Below are 19,011 nucleotides of genomic sequence, written 5' to 3' on the forward strand. Positions count from 1 at the left end.
CTCAGGAGATGTCTCCCCACTCCAAGTGACACCCACATACCCTGTCCCTCAGCCCGAGCTTCTGGCCAGCTTTTTCCTCGAGACTGGGGCCAGGAACCCCCAGAGTCAGACTGCGGCTGCCCCTCTGGGTTCAGGGGCCGGACCCTGACTTCCGTCCAGATTAGAGCCGGCTTTGCTGTGGATCTTGGAGGGATGCTGTCCTCTCTCCCACTTGGCTGCCACCCACCTGGCGAGCTCCTGCCTGGGGTGCCATGTGCGTGGACTGGGCTGTCTCATTGACATTCAGCCCTCTGCCCTCTCAAGGATCTTATTTTATCTTTACTCGTTTGATCCTCAAAACAACCCTGAAAGGTTGGAGCAGGTATCAGCAGCCCCATTTTATGGGCGGGGGACTGAGGTACAGGCAGTGGAAGTGCTACCCAGCAAACTCTGGTCTCCCCCTCTGGCTCCAGCCCCCGGGCAGCCCGCTCGCCTGCAAACTTGGGCCCAGCGACCACTGACTGCACTGGAAGCAGCAAGTGGTCTTAAGACACTGGACTGCCACCCTCCTCCCACCCCGCCCCCCTGCACTGGAGCCCTGAGCTGGGGCTTGCTTTCTCCCTTCGGTTGTCACATGGGTCCTGCAGGAGGACAAGCCTCCGAGGCACCGCACCTCTGACCCCAGACCTTCTTCCTGACACCGGATCTGGCCACTGCATCCGAGTTCCTGTGGCAGGCCCTGCTCGGGGCAGCTCAAACGTCACAGCTCTGCAGGCCGGGCCCCACCAGGCAACTGCTGGAGGGAGAGAGGGGAGGGGTTGGCCAGGGGTCGAGACCCTGGTCAGACCCACACGGGTCGTTACCCCTCAGAGGCCTGGGAGAGGCCACAGGCTTCGTAGGTCTTGTCTTTACAACCAGGCCTGGACCTCCCAAGGATGAGCTTTTGCTTTTATATTAAAGTCACAGTTATTGACAACTCATTATGAGGCTGGCATCCTGCGTCTTTTGTCTCATCACTGTCATAAACGCTAACATTTATTAAGTACTCACCAACCTCCATCAAGAGCCAAGTCTGTTATACATCGTCTCACCTACTCTTCACAATAGCCCTGCAAGGTGACACTATTATTATCTACACCTAACAGACGAGAAAGCTGAGGCAGGGAGGTCACATTAGCAGCCCACGGTCATACAGCCAGAGCCCAGGCATGTCCTTAGCTGCAAAGCTATGCATTACCTCCCTGACCAGCCACCACAACCCAGGCAGGTTCAGTGCTATTACTGCTATTATTGCTCCACAGGGGGCTCCTGAGGCGCAGAGAAGTGAAATAATTTGTCCAAAGTCAGAAGGCTGGAAGAGGAAGAGCTGGCACTTGGAATCAGTTACACCCTAAAGCTTTCCTTTCTAACCCCTACCTTTATTGCTTCCATGAAAGCAAATAAGAGTCAGCAAGACAGGTGGTAGGGCGAGAGGGCTAGACTGTTGAGCACGAAAATCTGCAATAAGTCCTTTCTAGCCCCTTTGAGGACTGCGCATGGCCTCATCCATGGGCTAAGTTCAGACCACTCTCATCTCTCTTAAAGCTGGCTCCCCGAGTTCCCTCACTGAGGACTGATTGTAAACCCCACCGAGACACTGCCTGTCTGAGCAGGAACTACAGCCAGCCACATGCACACTCGGTCTCATGGCTTCGTTGTTCCTTTATTTAGAAGTAGCAGGTTAAAAACTTGACAACTTGCATTCTTCACTTATCAAACTGCCCAGAATCATGGGAAGAGCATGAGCTTTGAAGCCAAACAGCCACAGGTTCAAATTCCAACTTTGCTACTTGCTAGCTGTGTGATCTTGGGCAAGTTGCTTAACCTCTCTGAGTTCCAGTGTCTTTTTCTGTTAAATGGGGGTAATGACAGTATCTACCTTGTTGGAATTCAAGGAGTAAATGAGAGAATACAGGTAAAAGGTTAAATACTGCTCCCGGCTTAGAGTAAGCATATAGTAAATAATAGCTATGGTAATTACTATGGTTATGAACTTGGAAAAAATGACATCCTATCCCAGAAGGCTATGATACCTTCCTCCGTTCTAAGCACAGGTACGGTTAACACAGAGAGCTCTTTCCACGTGCCAGGCGCCATTCTTAGTGTTTTATGGACGTGACCATATTCAGCCCGTACAAGCCTTATAAGATGAACATCTTTGTGACCCTCATTTTACAGATGAGAAAACTGAGGCACAGAGAGGTGGTGTCTCCGGCGTGGGGTCACAGCTGGCAGGGGCAGGCTGACTCCAGGGCCCAGGCCATTAGCCTCTGTGCGGCACTGCCTCCCAGATGAGCCCCCAAAACACTGGAAACCACGAAGAACAAACAGGCAGGGGTCAGGGTAAGCTGAGATAAGCAGAGCAGGATGGATTGGGCTGGGCAAGCATCTGAATAAAACAGTACAAAGTCACCAGCTTTGAACCCGTGGGACAAATTACGTATTTTCTTGCTTCCTTGGGTCCTGACACTTCCAGGTTGGGGTCAGAATCACAAGTCCTGAGTGAGGAAATCTCAGGACAGTTCTTGCTGATGGAGAGTGCAGGCCCAACTCTGCAGACTGAGGCCAAGGGCAGGCATTGTTCTCTGGCCGCCAGTTTCCTGGAGTGGCCTCCAGCACAGGGCAGAGGGGCCGGGCTGCCCGAGCACAGATGGGGGCCCAGGGAATGGGGAGAGGTTTTCTATCAAGACACCCCCTGCGTTGTCAGGGTGGAAATCAATCAGGGCTGGGGCATCCATCAGACTCTGCTGGCTCTGACCCTTATTTCGATAAGGATCTGGGACCTCACTTGAACTTGACTGAATCTCCAGGAAGCCGCGAGATCCTCCCACAAGCTCTGGAGGCACCTCCCAAGAGGAGCTACCTCCTGCCCCACCCCCACTGCTCACCTTGGGTCGTCCCCAAGAAGTCAGCAGTGTGCAAGCGATGCTCCCTTGCCACATCCAAGAGGCACACAGAGCTCTCCAGCAAAGGTCACCGCATGTACACCGCGGCTCCACACCATCTCCTTTAGGTAGCTGGCTTTGATTTACCATGACCCCAGAGTACTGTGCACGATTCTCTCCAAGCCCTCAAGATATTCAGTTAGTTACTGGTCTCATTTCTATGTGAGAAAGCCAATTCCATGTTTTTCTTCCTTGTCTTTTCGGTTAAACTGTAAGCTTTCTGATGGGTGCAATCATTTACTCTTTAGTCACTATTCTAAGAGAAGCTGAGGGAGATTAGATGCTGCCAACTCCAGTGCCTGTGTAATACAGGCACTGGAGTTGTACTTGTCTGTACAGCCAGACAAGTAATAAGTGAATGAAGCAGGCCAGGTGTAGTGCGATAGGGAGCGGTAGAGGCTGTGGCAAAGCACTAAAGGCTTGCTTGGGCGCCTAAAACAGAGTTACCACCTATGAGTTCCAGCCAAGTACTGCCAGGTGGGGATGCAGACACACTATTGTCACGTCTTGAAAATATTTAAGAAAAGCCAAAATTGGATATTTTATGCAAAATCTTCTGGTTTCTAAACGTTGATACTAATTAAAATTTTTTTTAAAACTATTCAGCAAGCCAAACAAAGTTGCATTTGGTCCTTGAGCTGCTAATTCACCGTACATAATCTCTGGGGATCTTCCAGGCCTGATGTGTTCCAATTCCACAGCCAGAATACGTGCTGAGTAGATCCTTGCTGAGGACATGAATGGGTGGATGGCTGGATCCACTGGTTATCATGGAGCTAGAAGTCTGTGAAGAAACAGTGTCCTAACAGTATTTGCAAACTGAATTTATGTTTGAGAGTTAGCTTTAACCAAGTGTGGAAATGCTTAGTTATGCCACCTTCAAGCGTGTTTACGTCCCTCCCCTCTTTGCCATCCTCCTCCTGCTGGGCATGGAAGCCCAGAACTGACGACTAGCACTGAACAAGGCCTGAACCTTAGGGTGGCAGGTGAGTTAGAAAGTTGAGTTTTACTTAGGCTTGGAGGTAAAGCAGGGTTATGTTGAGCAGTGACTGAGATGAACAATTAATGAGGTGCTTACCTGCACCTATTTGTATCTATTTGTATTGCACCTAAATTGTATCTATTTTTCTTAAACCTTACTTTAAAATGCACACAATTAAAAATACATACTGTGATGAATAATTAATAAATGTTAATGTTTGGTCATAATACAGAGTGTTTTAACTCAGGGGTCGCCAACCCCCATCGCTTGCATTACCAGCCTGAACCCTCCCCTGACTCCAGCCCCGTTCCGCGGAAAAACTGTCTTCCACGAAACCGGTCCCTGGTGCCAAAAAGGTTGGGGACTGCTGTTTTAACTTAGAATAGCATAATCAAGTGAAAAATTTGCTTGTCTCTGTCTCCCAATTATGTCTCAAGCAGCTGTGCTATCTGCCCACAAGGTCCTGGTTAAGGTGTGCACATGTAATTGTGGGCCAGTTAGCCCTAACGACATACATAGCCTCAGGGGCAGCAGCCTGGCAACCCGGCATGGGCCTTCTTCCATGCCACCTGCCTGGATGGTACCACCAAACCCTCTGAACAGGATAACAGCTAGTGTGTGCCAGAGAGTAGACTGGGCATTTCCTATTCACTATTTCTAATCCTCTAACACATCTTATCTGCATGTATTCTAATTTACAGATGAAAACACCAAGCCTCAGTAAGGTTAAATAGATTTTCCAAGGTCAAATAGCTAAAAATGATGGAGGTGGCATTCTCTCTTGGGTCCATCAGATTGAGAAGTCCATCCTCTTTCCACACAGCACACTGCCTAAATAAGGGCACATCCTCTCTTCCTTATACAGGACAAAGTTGTTCAGTACCCAAGATTCTTCAGGGAAGCACTGGCAGGGTTGAGGTGGAAGCCCAGATGTCAGAGCCCTACTTGTAGTACCAGACTACTCTGGAATAGCAAATGCCTGGGATATGTACCACTCACTACTCATCTATCCAGGGTCCGCAGCAGACATAACCAATCTATTTCTATGCTGCTTCTCGTACTTGTGGCAGCCACAACCAATCAATCACAGCTGGCTCCCATGAGGAAACATATTTGCCATCCTTGGCTAGGCTCTTAGCACAACTGCCTTCAAAGAACTTTCATAAACTGAAGATGTAGAAACGCTAACCGGAGTCTGGTGGCAAGCAGAGATAGATGGAAACCACTATCTTCTGAACTGAGAGGGCCTTAAACATGTGAGAGGAGAAAAGGCAGAAAGAAAAAGAAAGGATGAAGTTGGGCTCTGTGGTCTTATATCCTAACCTAGACAGGCTGGGGGTCGGACCCGGTTTGCACTGCGAGTTGGGTGACCTCGTATGTCTGTGCTGAGGCTGCAGGGTACTGCGGTGAACAGGGGCCAAGGAACTGGATACGTCTGAGCTGAGAAGAGTGAAACCCTTCGGATCTTGCATTTGGCTTTGCTTTCTAAAAAAAAGTTTGGTTTGTTTTTCTGACATGTATTTATTGTTAAAACAGCTCTTTAGGAACATTAAAGGGCATTTCGTGAAAGAAAAGCATCATCCCCCAGCCCCCTGCTCTCACACAACTGTTTCCATTTTCCCTTCTCCCCTCTGATCCTCTTCCCCATGCATGGCTAGGCGGGGCTGAAATTAGTGAGCACGCAATAGGGGATGCTGCTTTCTTCACTTTCCATGACAGGGTAATCGCATTCCCACCCTTGTGCCGCCTTCCAAGTGACATTTTTTAAATGGCTGCACAGTATAGCATGATTGGCCTACATTTGTTGGCTACTACATCTGGAAGTCTCTATGTTTTTTGTATTTTATGCTATGATGAATAACTTTGTGCATTTAGCACCACTCTTGTGATAAATTATTTTCTTAGGCTAAGGAAGTGAGACTACTGGGTTGACATGAAACCTTGTATGAACATCGCTCTGACTTTTTGCCCTTGCTTTTGACCTCACATGTGTATAAACCCTTGAGTTCTGGAGCACTGAACCCCAGCTGGGAGGTTAAGAAGGCTACTCCAGGCCCCCCAGCAGAAGAGAGGCCTCGATAGAACCGATGCTTGCCTCTCAGGCTCCTCGTCCAAAGCTCCTGCGCACCCATAAGCCCTCCCTGCAGGGGTGGGGGGCTGCACATGGACAGGGGGTGGGCTGCGGAGCCCACAGGAAATGGGGACACGGCATCAAGAGGACACAGCCACTCTGGTGGCCTCCAGTGTCCCCTCCTCACGGAAGGTCGCCTTCCGACAGGAGGCCCTGCCTGACTTTTCAATTAAGAGAAGATGCTGTTTAGAGGGGGCGGGGCACCCCGGGAGCCCAGGTTGTCTTAGGTGCTGATCCGCATGAAGGAGCTCACAGCGGAGAAGCCTCTACCCACTGTACCCAGCCCCTCCACCCTACCCCCTGCAGCTGGACAGCCTGAGGCCAGGGCTTCGGTGGGGAGGGCAAGCGGTGTGAGAGCTCTGTGCAGGGAAAGGCTGGGTGGTCTCCAAAGCTCTGGTCCCTTTCTGCCCGAGGCACCGGGAAAGCACAATAAACACAGGCTGAGCAGCTTCAGCCCCAGCTCAGCCCCAGTCCCTGGCCCAGCCCCTGCCTCAGTTGCTACGAGTCCACCTTGGCTGAGAGTATCACTTCACTGCCCAGGAGGAACGTTTGGAAGTTGAGTCCAGCCAGTCCCCACTCCTTTCCCCACTCAGCCCACTGGGGGCTCCCAGGACTGGGTGGGTATGACTGCAGGCCACACTCAGCACTACCCAGGACCTCACCTCCAGCCCACTGTTCCAGCCTGGGGTTCCACAGAACCGCAGGGCCGGTGCCCACACCCAGGGCTGGAGGCCAACCCTGAGCTCACACGAGCCCAGCCTCCCCACCCAGCAAAGTCCTAGCCAGCCCACAGTCAATGGTTGATTATGGAGCTCTTTCTTTCTGTGTCTGGCACTGTGCTAAGTTGGTGCTGGGGTTACAGAGGTGAAAAAGACAGAGTCCTGGCGTGTGACCTTGGGCAAGTCAACCTCTGAGCTTCCGTATCCTCATCTGTAAAATGGGGGTAAAGCAATACCTACCATGGGGGTGCTGTGGCAATTAAGTGAGATCAGATATGTGAGGCACTTAAACCAGGACCTAACATACAGTAAGAGGTATGTAAATATTAGATTTTACATTGTCATTATTCTTTCTAGTTGCAAGCAATAGACAAAAAACAAACAAACAAACAAAAACAGAAATAAATGAGAAAAATCCAGGCATTGATAACTGCCCTGAAGTTAAAACACGGTAATGTACTGGAGAGAGGCTGGAATTTGAGAAAATGAGAAAATGCTTTAGCTTAGATGGTGGAGGAAGGCCTTTCTGAGGAGGTGGAGGTGATACTACGCTGGAACTTAAAAAACGAGAAGGAGCCAGCGTGAGAGGATCCAAGGGATGATTATTCCGTTCAAGCCACACAGCAAGTGCAAAGGCCCTGAGGTAGGAACAAGCTTGGGTGTCTGGGAAACAGAAAAAAGACCTTATAGCTGGAGCTGTGATATCTAATTCAGTGTCCATTAGCTACCTGGGGCCATTAAAATTAAAATTAAATAGAATTAAAATTAAACAAAATTAAAAATTCAGTTCCTCAGTCTCACTAACCACATTTCAAGTATTCAATAGCTACATATAGCTAATGGCTACGGTACTGGACAGTACAGGTATAAAATATTTTCATCACTGTAGGAAGTTCTATTAGCAGCTCTGCCCTAGAGCTTTGGGAGGAAAAAAAGGGATTGACATGAGACGAGGCAGGAAAGGCAGGTGGGGGCCAGAGCTCAAAGGATCTGGGAGGCCAAAGCAAGGAGCGTGGCGTCTGTCCCAAGTGTACTGGGAAACCCTTGAGGTGTCCAGACTTTGGACTGGGCTCGGGAAGAGCTCCCTCTGATTCTCCCACTTTTCTGAGCCTGAGGAATCCTCCAAAGCCAGAGCTGAAGGGGAACAGACATGTTCACTGAGTCTGACGAATCCACAAGTTCTGAAGCGTATACAGGAATGCCCCAGAAACTCCCCGGGACCTGGCATTTCCCTGGGGGATGTGTGGCTCCCTTAGGGAAGGCAGAGGTGCTGCTGGCACAGAGCCCTCACCGTCAGTTCTTTTCAAGGATTGCCTTGGCTGAAGAGAAGCCCTTTGTCCAAGGCCGCCACAGCAGGCCAGCCCCCGAGTCCACCCTGGGACGGCGCTGAAGGGCCATCCCGGCTTCAGAGCTCCCCGGGATGGGCTGGGCCTTCCTTGAGACTACACCGCAGCTCAGCTTCTCCCTTTGCCCACTCCTGCATCCTTCCCTTCCCGTCACTCGTTTCAAAGCCAGCTTTCCAGGGCACCCAGTCTGCCTCGGCCCCTCCGCATCACAGGAGAGCAGCTGGTCCTTTTGCCCGCTGGTGGGAGACGGTGGAGGAGTCAGAGCATAACGTAGTCCCCATGACGACAGCACTAAGTCAAGCACAGCCCTGACCGGAAGGCAGCCTCCTCTGAGCGAGGGTGGCCCCCGGAAGGTCCCCAGAGTGCCCTCACATTGGACATGCCCCAAGGGGTGAGAAATCGTATTCACTGAGTGCCCCCCTGTGCCACGCGGTTTACATGTGGGGTCCCAGGGCCCCTCACCAGGCCTCTAGGAGCAGCGCTGTAATCCTCATCCTTCTAGAAGCAAAGCCTGGGCTTGAGAGACGTCATAATGAGCCCAACTTCCCTCAGCTCCCAGATGCCAGAACTGGGATGCGAACCCGGATCTTGTTGATTCTAGAATCCACTCTTTTCGCCCGTACTGCCCTGTGCCGCCGGAATTCACCGAGTTCCGAACACAAGGATGTCATGCGTTGAAGCACAAGTTCATGCTAAGGAACATGGACATTTGGGTCTCATCTCGCCTTTGCTGTAGTCAAGAACCAAAGAGACACTCTCTTCTCTCAACCTCCACCTCACCTGGGGGGCAGGTTATGGTATAGCTACAGTTACCATCTGTCATAGTCACCACTTTTCCAGGCTCTACAAATACTGCTTTGATGTGCTAACAGGCCCTAATGGAGAACAGCGGCTAATAAATCATTCACTGGAGCCCAGGATGGTCAATCCAAGCTACTCTCCTGACCTCTGACCTCACTCGGGAGCTGGCTGTGGGACCACGGCACATCCCAGGCACTGGGGCAGGACAGCTCAGGGAAGCTGAAATCCCCTGAAGGCAGTGTACAGTGGGCAAGGCCTGGAAAGAGGCCAGGAACATTGCGACTTCAGCAGATGGGAAAAAACGCCCATAACACAGTCACTTGGAGATGACAGTGGTGACCTGCGCTGGGGACAGGTTGAGGCAGCCTGGGAAGATGTCAGGAGACACCAGCCATGTCAGTAGCCCCTGAACATGACTCAAAACTACACAGTTGGCTTCTGAAGAAACAGGACCCCCGTGCTACTAGGGTCAGAAAGTCTGCAGAATAGGGGCTGGGGTTGGTGGCAGGGATGCTGGTAGGGCTGGGGCCAGGATCAAGAAGAGATGTGAAAAAAAAGAAACAACATCCTCTCCTCTTGTTAAAAAAAAGACAAGAAAAGAAACCTACCATCGTGAGGCAATAATTCCACAACCCTTCCCAAAGACGGGGCAGAAGGGCTGCCGAGCCTGGTCCCTGCCCGTGGGCTCCGTGCTGGGGCGGAAGGAAATGGTGAGTTACTGTTGCTGCCCGAGTCCCCCTCAAGCACCTGGTCAGGTGACCAGGGCATCTGTGCCAGCCCCCAGCTGCCATCCTGGAGGAAGCAGGAAAGGAATTCAAGGGGAGGGAAATCCCATCTTGTCTCTGGTGGGACAATGGGTCTGAGGCCTGCACGTGACTTCTGCGGGTTTAGGGTCAGGAACCTGTTCCTTGTAGGCACTGTGATTTAAGAACCTTTTAACACTCCAAGATATTTGAAAAATGGTCTTAATATTTCTCTTTGTTTTTATGGGGGTTTTTTGGCTGCGTCGAGTGGCTTGCAGGATCTTAGTTCCCCAGCCAGGGACTGAACCGGGCCACGGCAGTGAGAGCATAGAGTCCTCACCCCTGGACTGCCAGGGAATTCCCTCACTTTGTTTTTGGTAAAATTATTAAGGCAATTTCAGTCCATCTGAGCCGGAGGGGGATATGGAGATGAACTGCCTGTGTGACTCAGGCAGAGAAGCGGGGCACGGTACCCTGGGCAGCTGGGGACCATGGCAACAGCAGGATACCCCATGGGGATGGTGTTGCAGGGGCAAATGCTGGCTGGATGTGGCAGCCCTTAGCTGTGCGGATGTCCGCACTGCCCGTGATACGTAGGGATAAGGAGAGCTGTTGGATGGGGCATGTCAGGGGTGGTGGAGTAGCCTTTCTTGCCCTTAAGCTCCCCACTGGTGCTGGTTGTTTCTTCTGTGGAGGATGCTTCATTTGGGTTTTATAAGAGGAGGGGGATCCCCTTCTTGTTCAATGAAACATCCTCGTCCATCTGTCCCCAGAAAGACACAACGCAAGTCTGGGGTGGGGAAGACAGGTGAATCAGATGCCAACCACGTGAGACAGAAAATCAGTCCACACCTGTCGGGCTCTTCCCTCTTTCACTGAGGGGGGTTTTGTTTACACTCTCAGCATTTCTCATAACACTGGAAGCCATGAGCTTTGGAGCCTTGGAGCCAAACAGACCTGCGTTCAAATCCCAGCGACTCTCAGTAGCTATGGAGCCCCCCACAAGTTTCTTTTAATTTTTCGGGGCCTCAGTCTCCTTGTTTATAAATGGAACTAGTAGTAGCAGCTTGTAAGATTGTCATGAGGGCAGGACACATGGATGCAAGGGTCTTGCACTGAATAAGCATTTGGTAAATGGCAGCTTTACTTCTTGTTACTCGGCCACCATATGGGTCAGGATGTTTGCTATGGGTTGATTTTAATTCAATTCAGGCCACAGTTCGCTCACACTTTGTCAACAACCTCAGCTGTACGGCTTCGTGATACTCTTTGGCCATCCATCCACCTTCTTGGCAACCTATGCATTTGTCCTGCCCCCTCCCCCAGAGCCCCTGGTGTCAGCTGCTCCCAGGGGCTCCCTCACCTCCCGACTTAGAGAACCTGAGCAAATGATCCTAGAATCCATCAGGCCTAGACAACCCCACTCTTAGAACCCAGACAGGCTAGGAAGGGGATGGTGGGTGGAGCCAGGGGGCAAGAAGGGCTGTGCTTCCTGCCTGAGTTCCAAGCACACTGGCTCTCAGAAGGTGCTCTCATGCCTGTGGGTCAGAATGTAGCCCTCTGCAGGCAGAGGGCCTCCTCCCCGGCCCCCTCCCCTTGGGCCAGTCCCACCCCACTGAGGACCTTGAGGGGAAGAACCTGTTGAACTTTCTTTAAGTTCTTGGCTGGTTTTGTGGGGCCTGCCTGGTTGCTTTTATGGGCCACAGATGGGGAGGGTAAAGGGAGAGTGATTCAGGGCCCCTCCCCCGCCTAGGCAGGAGCCCATGTCCCTCCCTCCCAGGGCTCCCAATCCCTGTAAAGGCCTGTCCTCCTGAGCTGAGATGCTGCAGAGCCAGAGGCTTATACACAGTCCCATTATTTATTAGGAGGCTTAGGGCCAGGATGAGGTCAGGGCCACATTCTCTTCTGTCCTGGCTCTTCTCACCTGGGTTGTAAGCAGGGAGAGGAGGAGAAAGGGGAGAGAGAGAGGTGCAGGGACAGGATGGAGGAAGGGGCACTCACGTGTTGAGGACCTACTACGGCCTGGGCCTGTACGAGGTATTTACAGGGGCAACTTCACTGAACAGATCACAGGAGGCCACTTTTCCCTGAGGCACGTGCACGTGTGAGCAGTGTGGATGTGTGTGTTTGGAGACAGGATGGTACAGTGGTCAACAGTACAGCCCTTGAGTCAGGCCTGGGTCCAATCTCCAGCCCTGATGCTTAAGGGATGACTTCAGATACACACATTCCTTCACCTCTCTGAGCCTTAGTTTTCTCATCTGTAAAATGGGGTTAAGAATGTCTACTTCCTGGAGTTCTAGAGGAGCTGGAGCCAAGCCTCAAGCATGGGTCCTGGCACACTGTACAGCTGCAGTAGATAGATGGTGGCTGTCACGAGGAGGCGGAGGAAGGGGCTAGGAGAGAGGGGCGTGAGAGAAGAGGAGAAAATAGGAGAGAGGCGAGGAGGAGTGTCTGGGCAAGAGAAGTCACCCGCGTGCCTGGGATTTGCCTGGCCTCAGTTTTCCAGCAGCACCCTGCGGGTGAGCCCCTAAGGAGAACCGCAGCTCCCACTGGGAAGCCCCGGCTAAGAATGATGGAGGGGGAACCAGAGGGTTCCGAGCAGCAGAGCTGCAGCCACTGCCCCCACCCCAAATGCCTGCACACCAGCTTTCACCAGGAGCCATTGCACAGAGGAGGGACGTCTCGGGGTGGGGGTGGGGGATTTGGTCCCTCCTGGGGCTCCCTGCTGAGATTCAAAAAAGCACCCTGCGTCTTTAAGGAGGCACCTGTTGGGAGCGCAGGAGGGAGGAAGGTTAAGATGATTAGCTGGTGCTAACAAATTTAGGATGTGGAAGAAGTCTTTTCTTGGCTGTCCATCAAAGGGAGGATTGAATGTCCCTGAGGTTGGAGAGAGCAGAAGGAGGGAAGGAAAGGGCTGGGGGAGGGGGGCGGGAGGGTGTTCTGTGCTTACCAGCGGAGCCTTCTCCCTGGACTGGCCTTTCCCTGGGAACTGGGGGTGTGTGGGAGTTGGGCAGGCTTGCAGGGCCACGTGCTGCCTGTCCAGCTGCTGGCCTCCCTATCAGCCTGTCTGTCATTACCCCTCCCCCACGGTCCCAATCCCAGCTCAGGTTATGTCCAAGCAGCTGGGCTGAAAAGTGATCCTGGAGGAAGAAGGCCCTTCCTGTTGATTAGGAACCGGGACACTCTCCCCTAACCCCCTCTAACATGATAGACCCCTGCCTCATCCAGGCTCCCTGTTCTGGGGGGACCCCTGGCCTCTTGTCACCAAGGGCTGTACCACCCTTCATCTAGGTTCCCCTGTAACCAAGGGAAACCTGCATGGTCTCCCAGAGAGATCACAAACCACTCACAAAAGCCTTCATAAAAGGTTATTTCCGGCACAGGCTGGAAGGAGGGGGGCACAGGATCCGCGCCACGTCCAGGAATGGTTCATTCAGAACTGCCTGGGTACGGGCTCTGGGCCAGGCCCTGTGCCGGGCACTGGGGAAACAGATAGCAAGGCACCGTTCCTGTCCCTGCCCTAGCTCCTGTCCCCAGGAATGCGCCGTCCAGCGGGGAATAGAGAGATGAGAACAAAACAATGCACTAAAATGAACCGTAGAGACAGCAGCGGTGTTCAGAACTCAGTGGGCAGAAGGATGACCTGGAAATGCCTATCTAAACGCAGGGTTCTAGACCACACCCTCGGAGATTCTGATGCTGAAGGTCTGGTGTGGGCCCTGGGCATCTATCTACATGTTTAAACAGAGTGGGTGATTCTCATGCAGAATTGATGGACGTCAGAGTCATGGGGAGGAAGGCTGAAATGGAGGGAGCAGGGGTAGTGCCGAGAAAGGTGTAGGGACGGGGCGCAGGAAGCAGAGAAGGCTTTCCAGACTTGGTGGCCCGAAGCTGATTTCTGCTGGGGAGGGTGGACAGGCTAAGAGAGAGGAAGGGTTGAAGGAGGCTTGTGGGTTAGGGAATGCCTAGGTTGGTGTGGCTGGAACGTAGAAAAAGACCAGGCTGCGCAACAAGCGATATCTCGGGAGCATCCCAGGGGCATTGAATGTCTTCAGCAAGGGAGGTCTTGATTGGGTTGGCAGTTTTGAGAAACTGTTCTACCTGCCAAGTGGAGGGTAGGGGGAAGGGACCAGAATGGAGGAGGGGCAATTGATAGCACGCTGTGGCAAGGATCTGCAGGAGGGCTGAGGGTGGGAGTAAGATGGTGGCAGGAGCTGGGGGGCGGGGAGGGGTGTGGGCAGACAATGGGGGATATCAAGGAGGCTGAGTCCGTAGGTCATGGTGCCTGGTGGACAGGGTGGGGGGTGAGGGAGAGGGCGGAAGCAGCGTCAAGTTTCTAGTCTTGGTAGTGGGTGGTACGGCCTGCTTTTCCTGAGGCTGAGGATACAAGAGAAATGAGCTGGTTCAAGAGGAAAATGGGGAATTTCATTTCGGACCCAGGAAAATCCAGGTAGAGAAGGAGGTGTAATCGGAGCAGATGTGAGGCCCAGGGGGGCAGGACACAGTGATGAGCTTCCCTCGGATCACTGATTCCATAAACCCTGAGTGTCTGGCATTTGAGTATCGGGCCTGTGCCCCATGCCCTCCGCACCAGCCATGCTGAGTTGTCCATCATTTCCATTGCACAGACAGCTTTTCTGCCCCATGTGTTAGCACCTGCTGCTCCCTGGTCTGGGCTGCGCTCCTGCCCTCTAAAAATCAAGCCCCACTCCTCCTTCAAGACCTAGATCCAATGATGCCTCCTCTGGGAAGCCCTCAGGGCTTGCTATTCCTTTCTTTTTTGCTTCTGACTCTCCTTGGGTGCTTTTTACATTCTATACTTTATTTGTGGGCATCTCTCCTGGAAGATGAGGACCATTTCTCGCTCCAGTTTGCGACTTATCGAAAACCTATCACAGAGCCTGGCCCAGAGCAAAGGATAAGCACCTTTTTATTGATAGATAAACCCAGGTGTATTGATGCCTAGCTCCAGCACCTTTTTATTGGATAGCAACACCTCTCTGGTGGATGCAGCCGGCCGCTGAGAATGTACGTGGAAATGAACAGACTGTCACCAACCCTGTCGCCACCTTCACCATCACAGTAAACATCAGTGGACAATTACTCTACTCGGGGTCCTGTGTCAGGTTGCTTCACATTCATTATCTCATTTAATCCTTATCAAAATCCACAGGATAAGTCTCCTCATCACCCTTGTTGTATAGATCAAAGCTGTCCAGCAGGATGTTTTGCCACGATGGAAATGTTCTATGTCTGTGCTGTGCAACACAACTGCCACGAGCCACACGAGCACTTGAAATAAGGCTGGGGTGACCCAGGAGCCGAATTCCAAACTTTAATTTTAATTAGTTTAAACATAGTCACATGTGGCTAGGGGCAGTCGTAATGGACATTTCAGCGTAAACGAAGACAGACTGAAGGGGTTGTGTAACTTGCCCACGACCCCACAGCTGGCAAGTGATAAAGGCAGGACTTGTACCCAGGGTTGTCTGGCCCCAAACCCATGCTTTGAGCCACCAGACTTCAACTCCATCTCCTTTTCTCAGCCCCAGATTGTGGGTGTGGTTGGGAAGAGCTTTGCATCATCACACCAGCTCCAGTGCAGGCTGGTGGCCTCTGTGGCCGACCACCAGTCGAATCCTCTGACGGTTTGTGCAGTGTGACTGCCCTGTGTGAGACTCTGGGCCTCCCCGGGGCCCTCCACTCCTGCTGTGACAGTGAGTGCTGGAGGAGACGATCCCACATCCCCCAGCACTCACATCCCACGAACCACGATTTCTTTGCAGGAGGCCTTTGGTCACAGGCTCCACAGCTGGAGAATATAAACAGTTTACTCTCACTGCACTTCTGCAGCCCAGGCAATGGGGAAGATTTAACCTTGCTTAGTCCTGGCACCGACTTCCAATGTTTGCAGACCTGAGGCCTGTGAGAGCCACTGCTCCAGTGTAAATAGCGCTGGCCAATCGCTGCGGCCCCTGTCTGAAACCCCCGCACAGTAGGGCCTGGAAGGAGCAAACCATGAGTGATACAGTCCTTGCCCCCTGGCTGCTGCTGGGGACACTGGTCCCCTGGCAGCACACTGGGGTTAGCATCTGGGCACCCACAGCCCGCTGTGACTGCTGGAGACAAGAGAGTAGAGACCGCGGTGCAGTGGAAAGCCAGCATTCGGGGTGGGGATAATGTTAGTGCCCAAAGAAGCACGGGCAGATGAATGCTCAGGAGGTGGGAGGGGAGAGGGGAAGAGAATCCTTAGAGACGTGTTGACCTCAGCGGGGCGGGGGTACAGAATATGGATGTCACACAGGGACTGGGTGTGAGGACACCCAGGTTCTGGTCCCTGCTCTGTACAGAAGTCAGTCTGAGCTTTTCAATGCACCAATAGGATTAGGTCATGGCTCTGCTCAGTACCCTTCGGTGGCTCCCCATTGCTCTCAAGATAAAGGCAAAAACCTTAACGTGGTCCACGAGCCATGTTCCAGCTCCTGCTGACCTTCCAAATCTCGCCTTATGCCACTCTGCCCCCGAGCTCCCTGCTCTGGCCATGCAGCGCCTCCAGTTCCTCATTCTTGCCACCCTCTTTCCCACCTCAGTGTCCTTGCACATGCTCGTCCCTTTGCCTGGAAAGAACCCTCTCCCTCCCCTCTTTGCCTGGTCAATTTCTGCTCCTCAAGTGTCACTTCCTTGGGGAACCTTCCTGGACCTCCCTGACCCTGAGGACTCTTTCTAGCTTGTCATGAAAGCCTGTACTCCCTTTGGTAGGACTGGTCACCACTGCAATTGTACATTTGCTAGTGCGATCAATGGAGGTGCCTCCCTCACTAGACGGTAAGTTCTGGGACTTACTTTGCACACCCTCGGGTCCCCTGCACCTAGGAAAGTCCTGGCATGGAGCAGGTGCTAGGTAACGCGAGTTGAATGCATGCACGGATGAATGTCCGAAAGGATGCTATTGTGGTTGTGTGCAAGGCAATTCTGTTCTCTGGGCCTGATACCTTAAATGATGGTTTGTAGAGTATTTACTCCGTGCCAGGTGCTGGGGAGGGCACAGAGCTGGCTGTGCAGAGGGAGACAGACATTTAAACAGGCCAGGATGATGCAGTGGGATAAGGGTCTGCTTGGAGGACCAGCAGGCTGTGAGGAAGCTTTTAGCAGAAGCATTCGGTGGGAAAGGGGCTGGAAGTCGGGGAGGACTCTCCGGATGGGGATTACAACTAAGGTCCAATCCGAAGGGTAAGAGAGAGTTAACAGGCAAAGATGGAACAAGGGTGTTCCTGGCAGAGGGCAGAGCGAGGGGAAGAGAGCCCTAGCGAGGCTGCAAGGTGGGCGGGGGGCAGTGGGGAGAGATGGGGCCAGATGGGGACCGAGCTGGACTTTGTCGTGAAGGCGCTGGCGCCACTGCGGGCTTTCTGGCAGATGGACGACAGAGGAGTGTCCTCCTGTGTAAAAGGAGAGGACTGAGTGGGGCAGAGTCTGGGGCCTCTCCAGCTCTGGCGCCCGGGCGGGTACGAAGCTAGATTAGGAAGGTTCCTGACTCCATTGCCAGCACAAGCCTCAAGGGACTGGTTTCCTCCCTGACGTCAGCTTAAAGGTCACACAGATCCCAGGTTTCCTCTCCAGAGCCATTTAGGGTTCTGCATTTTGTCCTTTTCCCCAGATCCCTTTGGGATCCCATGACATTCCCAGCCTGGACCACCTCGAGGGGTAAGCAGTCCCCTGAGCTCCTGAGTCACTGTGAGAAGTAGGACTTCCTTAATTTGTCCTAAACTTACCTCGCTCATGTTTCAAAGGGGGCCTATCATCCTAGCCTGTCCGGAGTCAATGCTGAAGGAAATACACCAGGAGCTGTGCGGGGGGGGGGGGGGGGGGGGGGGGGGGGGGGGGGGGGGGGGGGAAGGGGAACTCAGGACATCTTTACCCTGGGGGCCCTTTGCATCATCACATCAGCCAACAAGCTGTATGCCCACAACCATGCAGACAGGCCCGTCTCTCCCTCTCCCCAAACCCAGGCCCCTCTCTGCACCTAACAAACCGGGCATGAGCTTATGAACTGGAAGTGAAACTAGGCCATTCAACCAACTTCTCACTCTAGCCAACAGATGCCACAGCTGGAGGGGGGGCGTGTAAATAACAGGGCCACTAAGTAACGCCTTCACTGCGCCTGACTGACTGCTCACACAGCGCCTTCACTGCCGCTGACTATCCCTTCAGCTTCTTCTTCCAGGCCTGATGCCATGCCTCCAGGAACCTGGCACCTTGGGCTGCAGCCATGCTCCAGCCCCATGCCCTGCACAGCCCAGCCAGGCAATGGCTCCAGCCAAAAAGCTCTCAGTCTTGCCTGGCTTCTCTCTTTCTCTCCCCACCGCAGGCAGCCTAGCAGCAAGGCCTGCCAATGTTACCTCCAAAACACAGCCCAAGCCTCTCCACTTTTCCCATCTCCTCTGTCACCGCTGCCTGGACACCCACAGCAGGATCTTCTCTCCCTACCTCAGCACCCTGCCTCTGTAGTCCATTTTCTATCAACGCCAAGAAGAAGGTAAATTATACTCTGAGTGTGTGGCTCCCCTTTTAAAACCCTCCAGTGGCTTCCTGGTTCATGAATGATGAAATTTACAAACCCCACAGGCCAGAGTCATGAAAGGCACCTCAGGGCTGCCGGCACCACCTCTCTCCCTTTCACTCACTCCATCAGGCCACTCTGACCTTCTTTCTCTTCTTCAGTCACACCAAGCTCATTTCTACCCCAGGGCCTTTGCACATGCTGTTCCTGCTGACTGGAATGCTCACACCCCATCCTCTGATATAATCAGTCAATTAATTAATTAGTTAATTTAATAGATACTTTTAAAGTGCTTTGTTCTATGCCAGGCTTAGTCTAAGAACTTTTCAAGTTCTGAATCATTTGTTAACTCTTCACAAGGCAGGGTCCCTCTTGTCAGTTCAAATGTCACCTTCTCATGGAGGCCTTCCCTGACCCACCTTCAAACAGATACCATTGCCCACCCCCCAGGCTCCATGGAAAATAGGCCTTTGATTCATTTTCATCATAATAATCAATGGATATTTTCTTATTTATTTCTTTATATGCTTATTAGCTCTCTCTTTTAGACTGGAAGCCCCAGGAGGACAAGGCCTGTCAGTCAACTTGACCCTTATATCCCTAGAGCCTAGCATAGTGCCTGCCCCTGAGAATGAATGAATGAAGGGGTCACCTGCCCCGGAGAGGCTTCTAAGACCACCACACTCTCTAAGTGCCACAGCTGGCACGTACACATTGCAGGATATAAGTGGTGAAATGATTCTTGTGGACACTGCTTAGGGCCCAA

The 19,011-nt window shown here is 52.5% G+C and overlaps 1 protein-coding gene across 1 annotated transcript in view; it reads right to left on the reverse strand.

Moving 5' to 3' along the window:
* Nucleotides 1-19,011, reverse strand: part of COL13A1 (collagen type XIII alpha 1 chain) — a 144,238-nt gene that overhangs the window by 90,889 nt on the left and 34,338 nt on the right. Inside the window, exon 3 of the mRNA XM_065893811.1 lies at nucleotides 6,222-6,229. Coding sequence (XP_065749883.1) covers nucleotides 6,222-6,229 — 8 coding nt within the window. The remainder of the gene's footprint in view (nucleotides 1-6,221; nucleotides 6,230-19,011) is intronic.

Source organism: Phocoena phocoena, chromosome 16 (genome assembly GCF_963924675.1).
Source record: "Phocoena phocoena chromosome 16, mPhoPho1.1, whole genome shotgun sequence".
In the NCBI taxonomy this organism is placed as follows: Eukaryota; Metazoa; Chordata; class Mammalia; order Artiodactyla; family Phocoenidae; genus Phocoena; species Phocoena phocoena.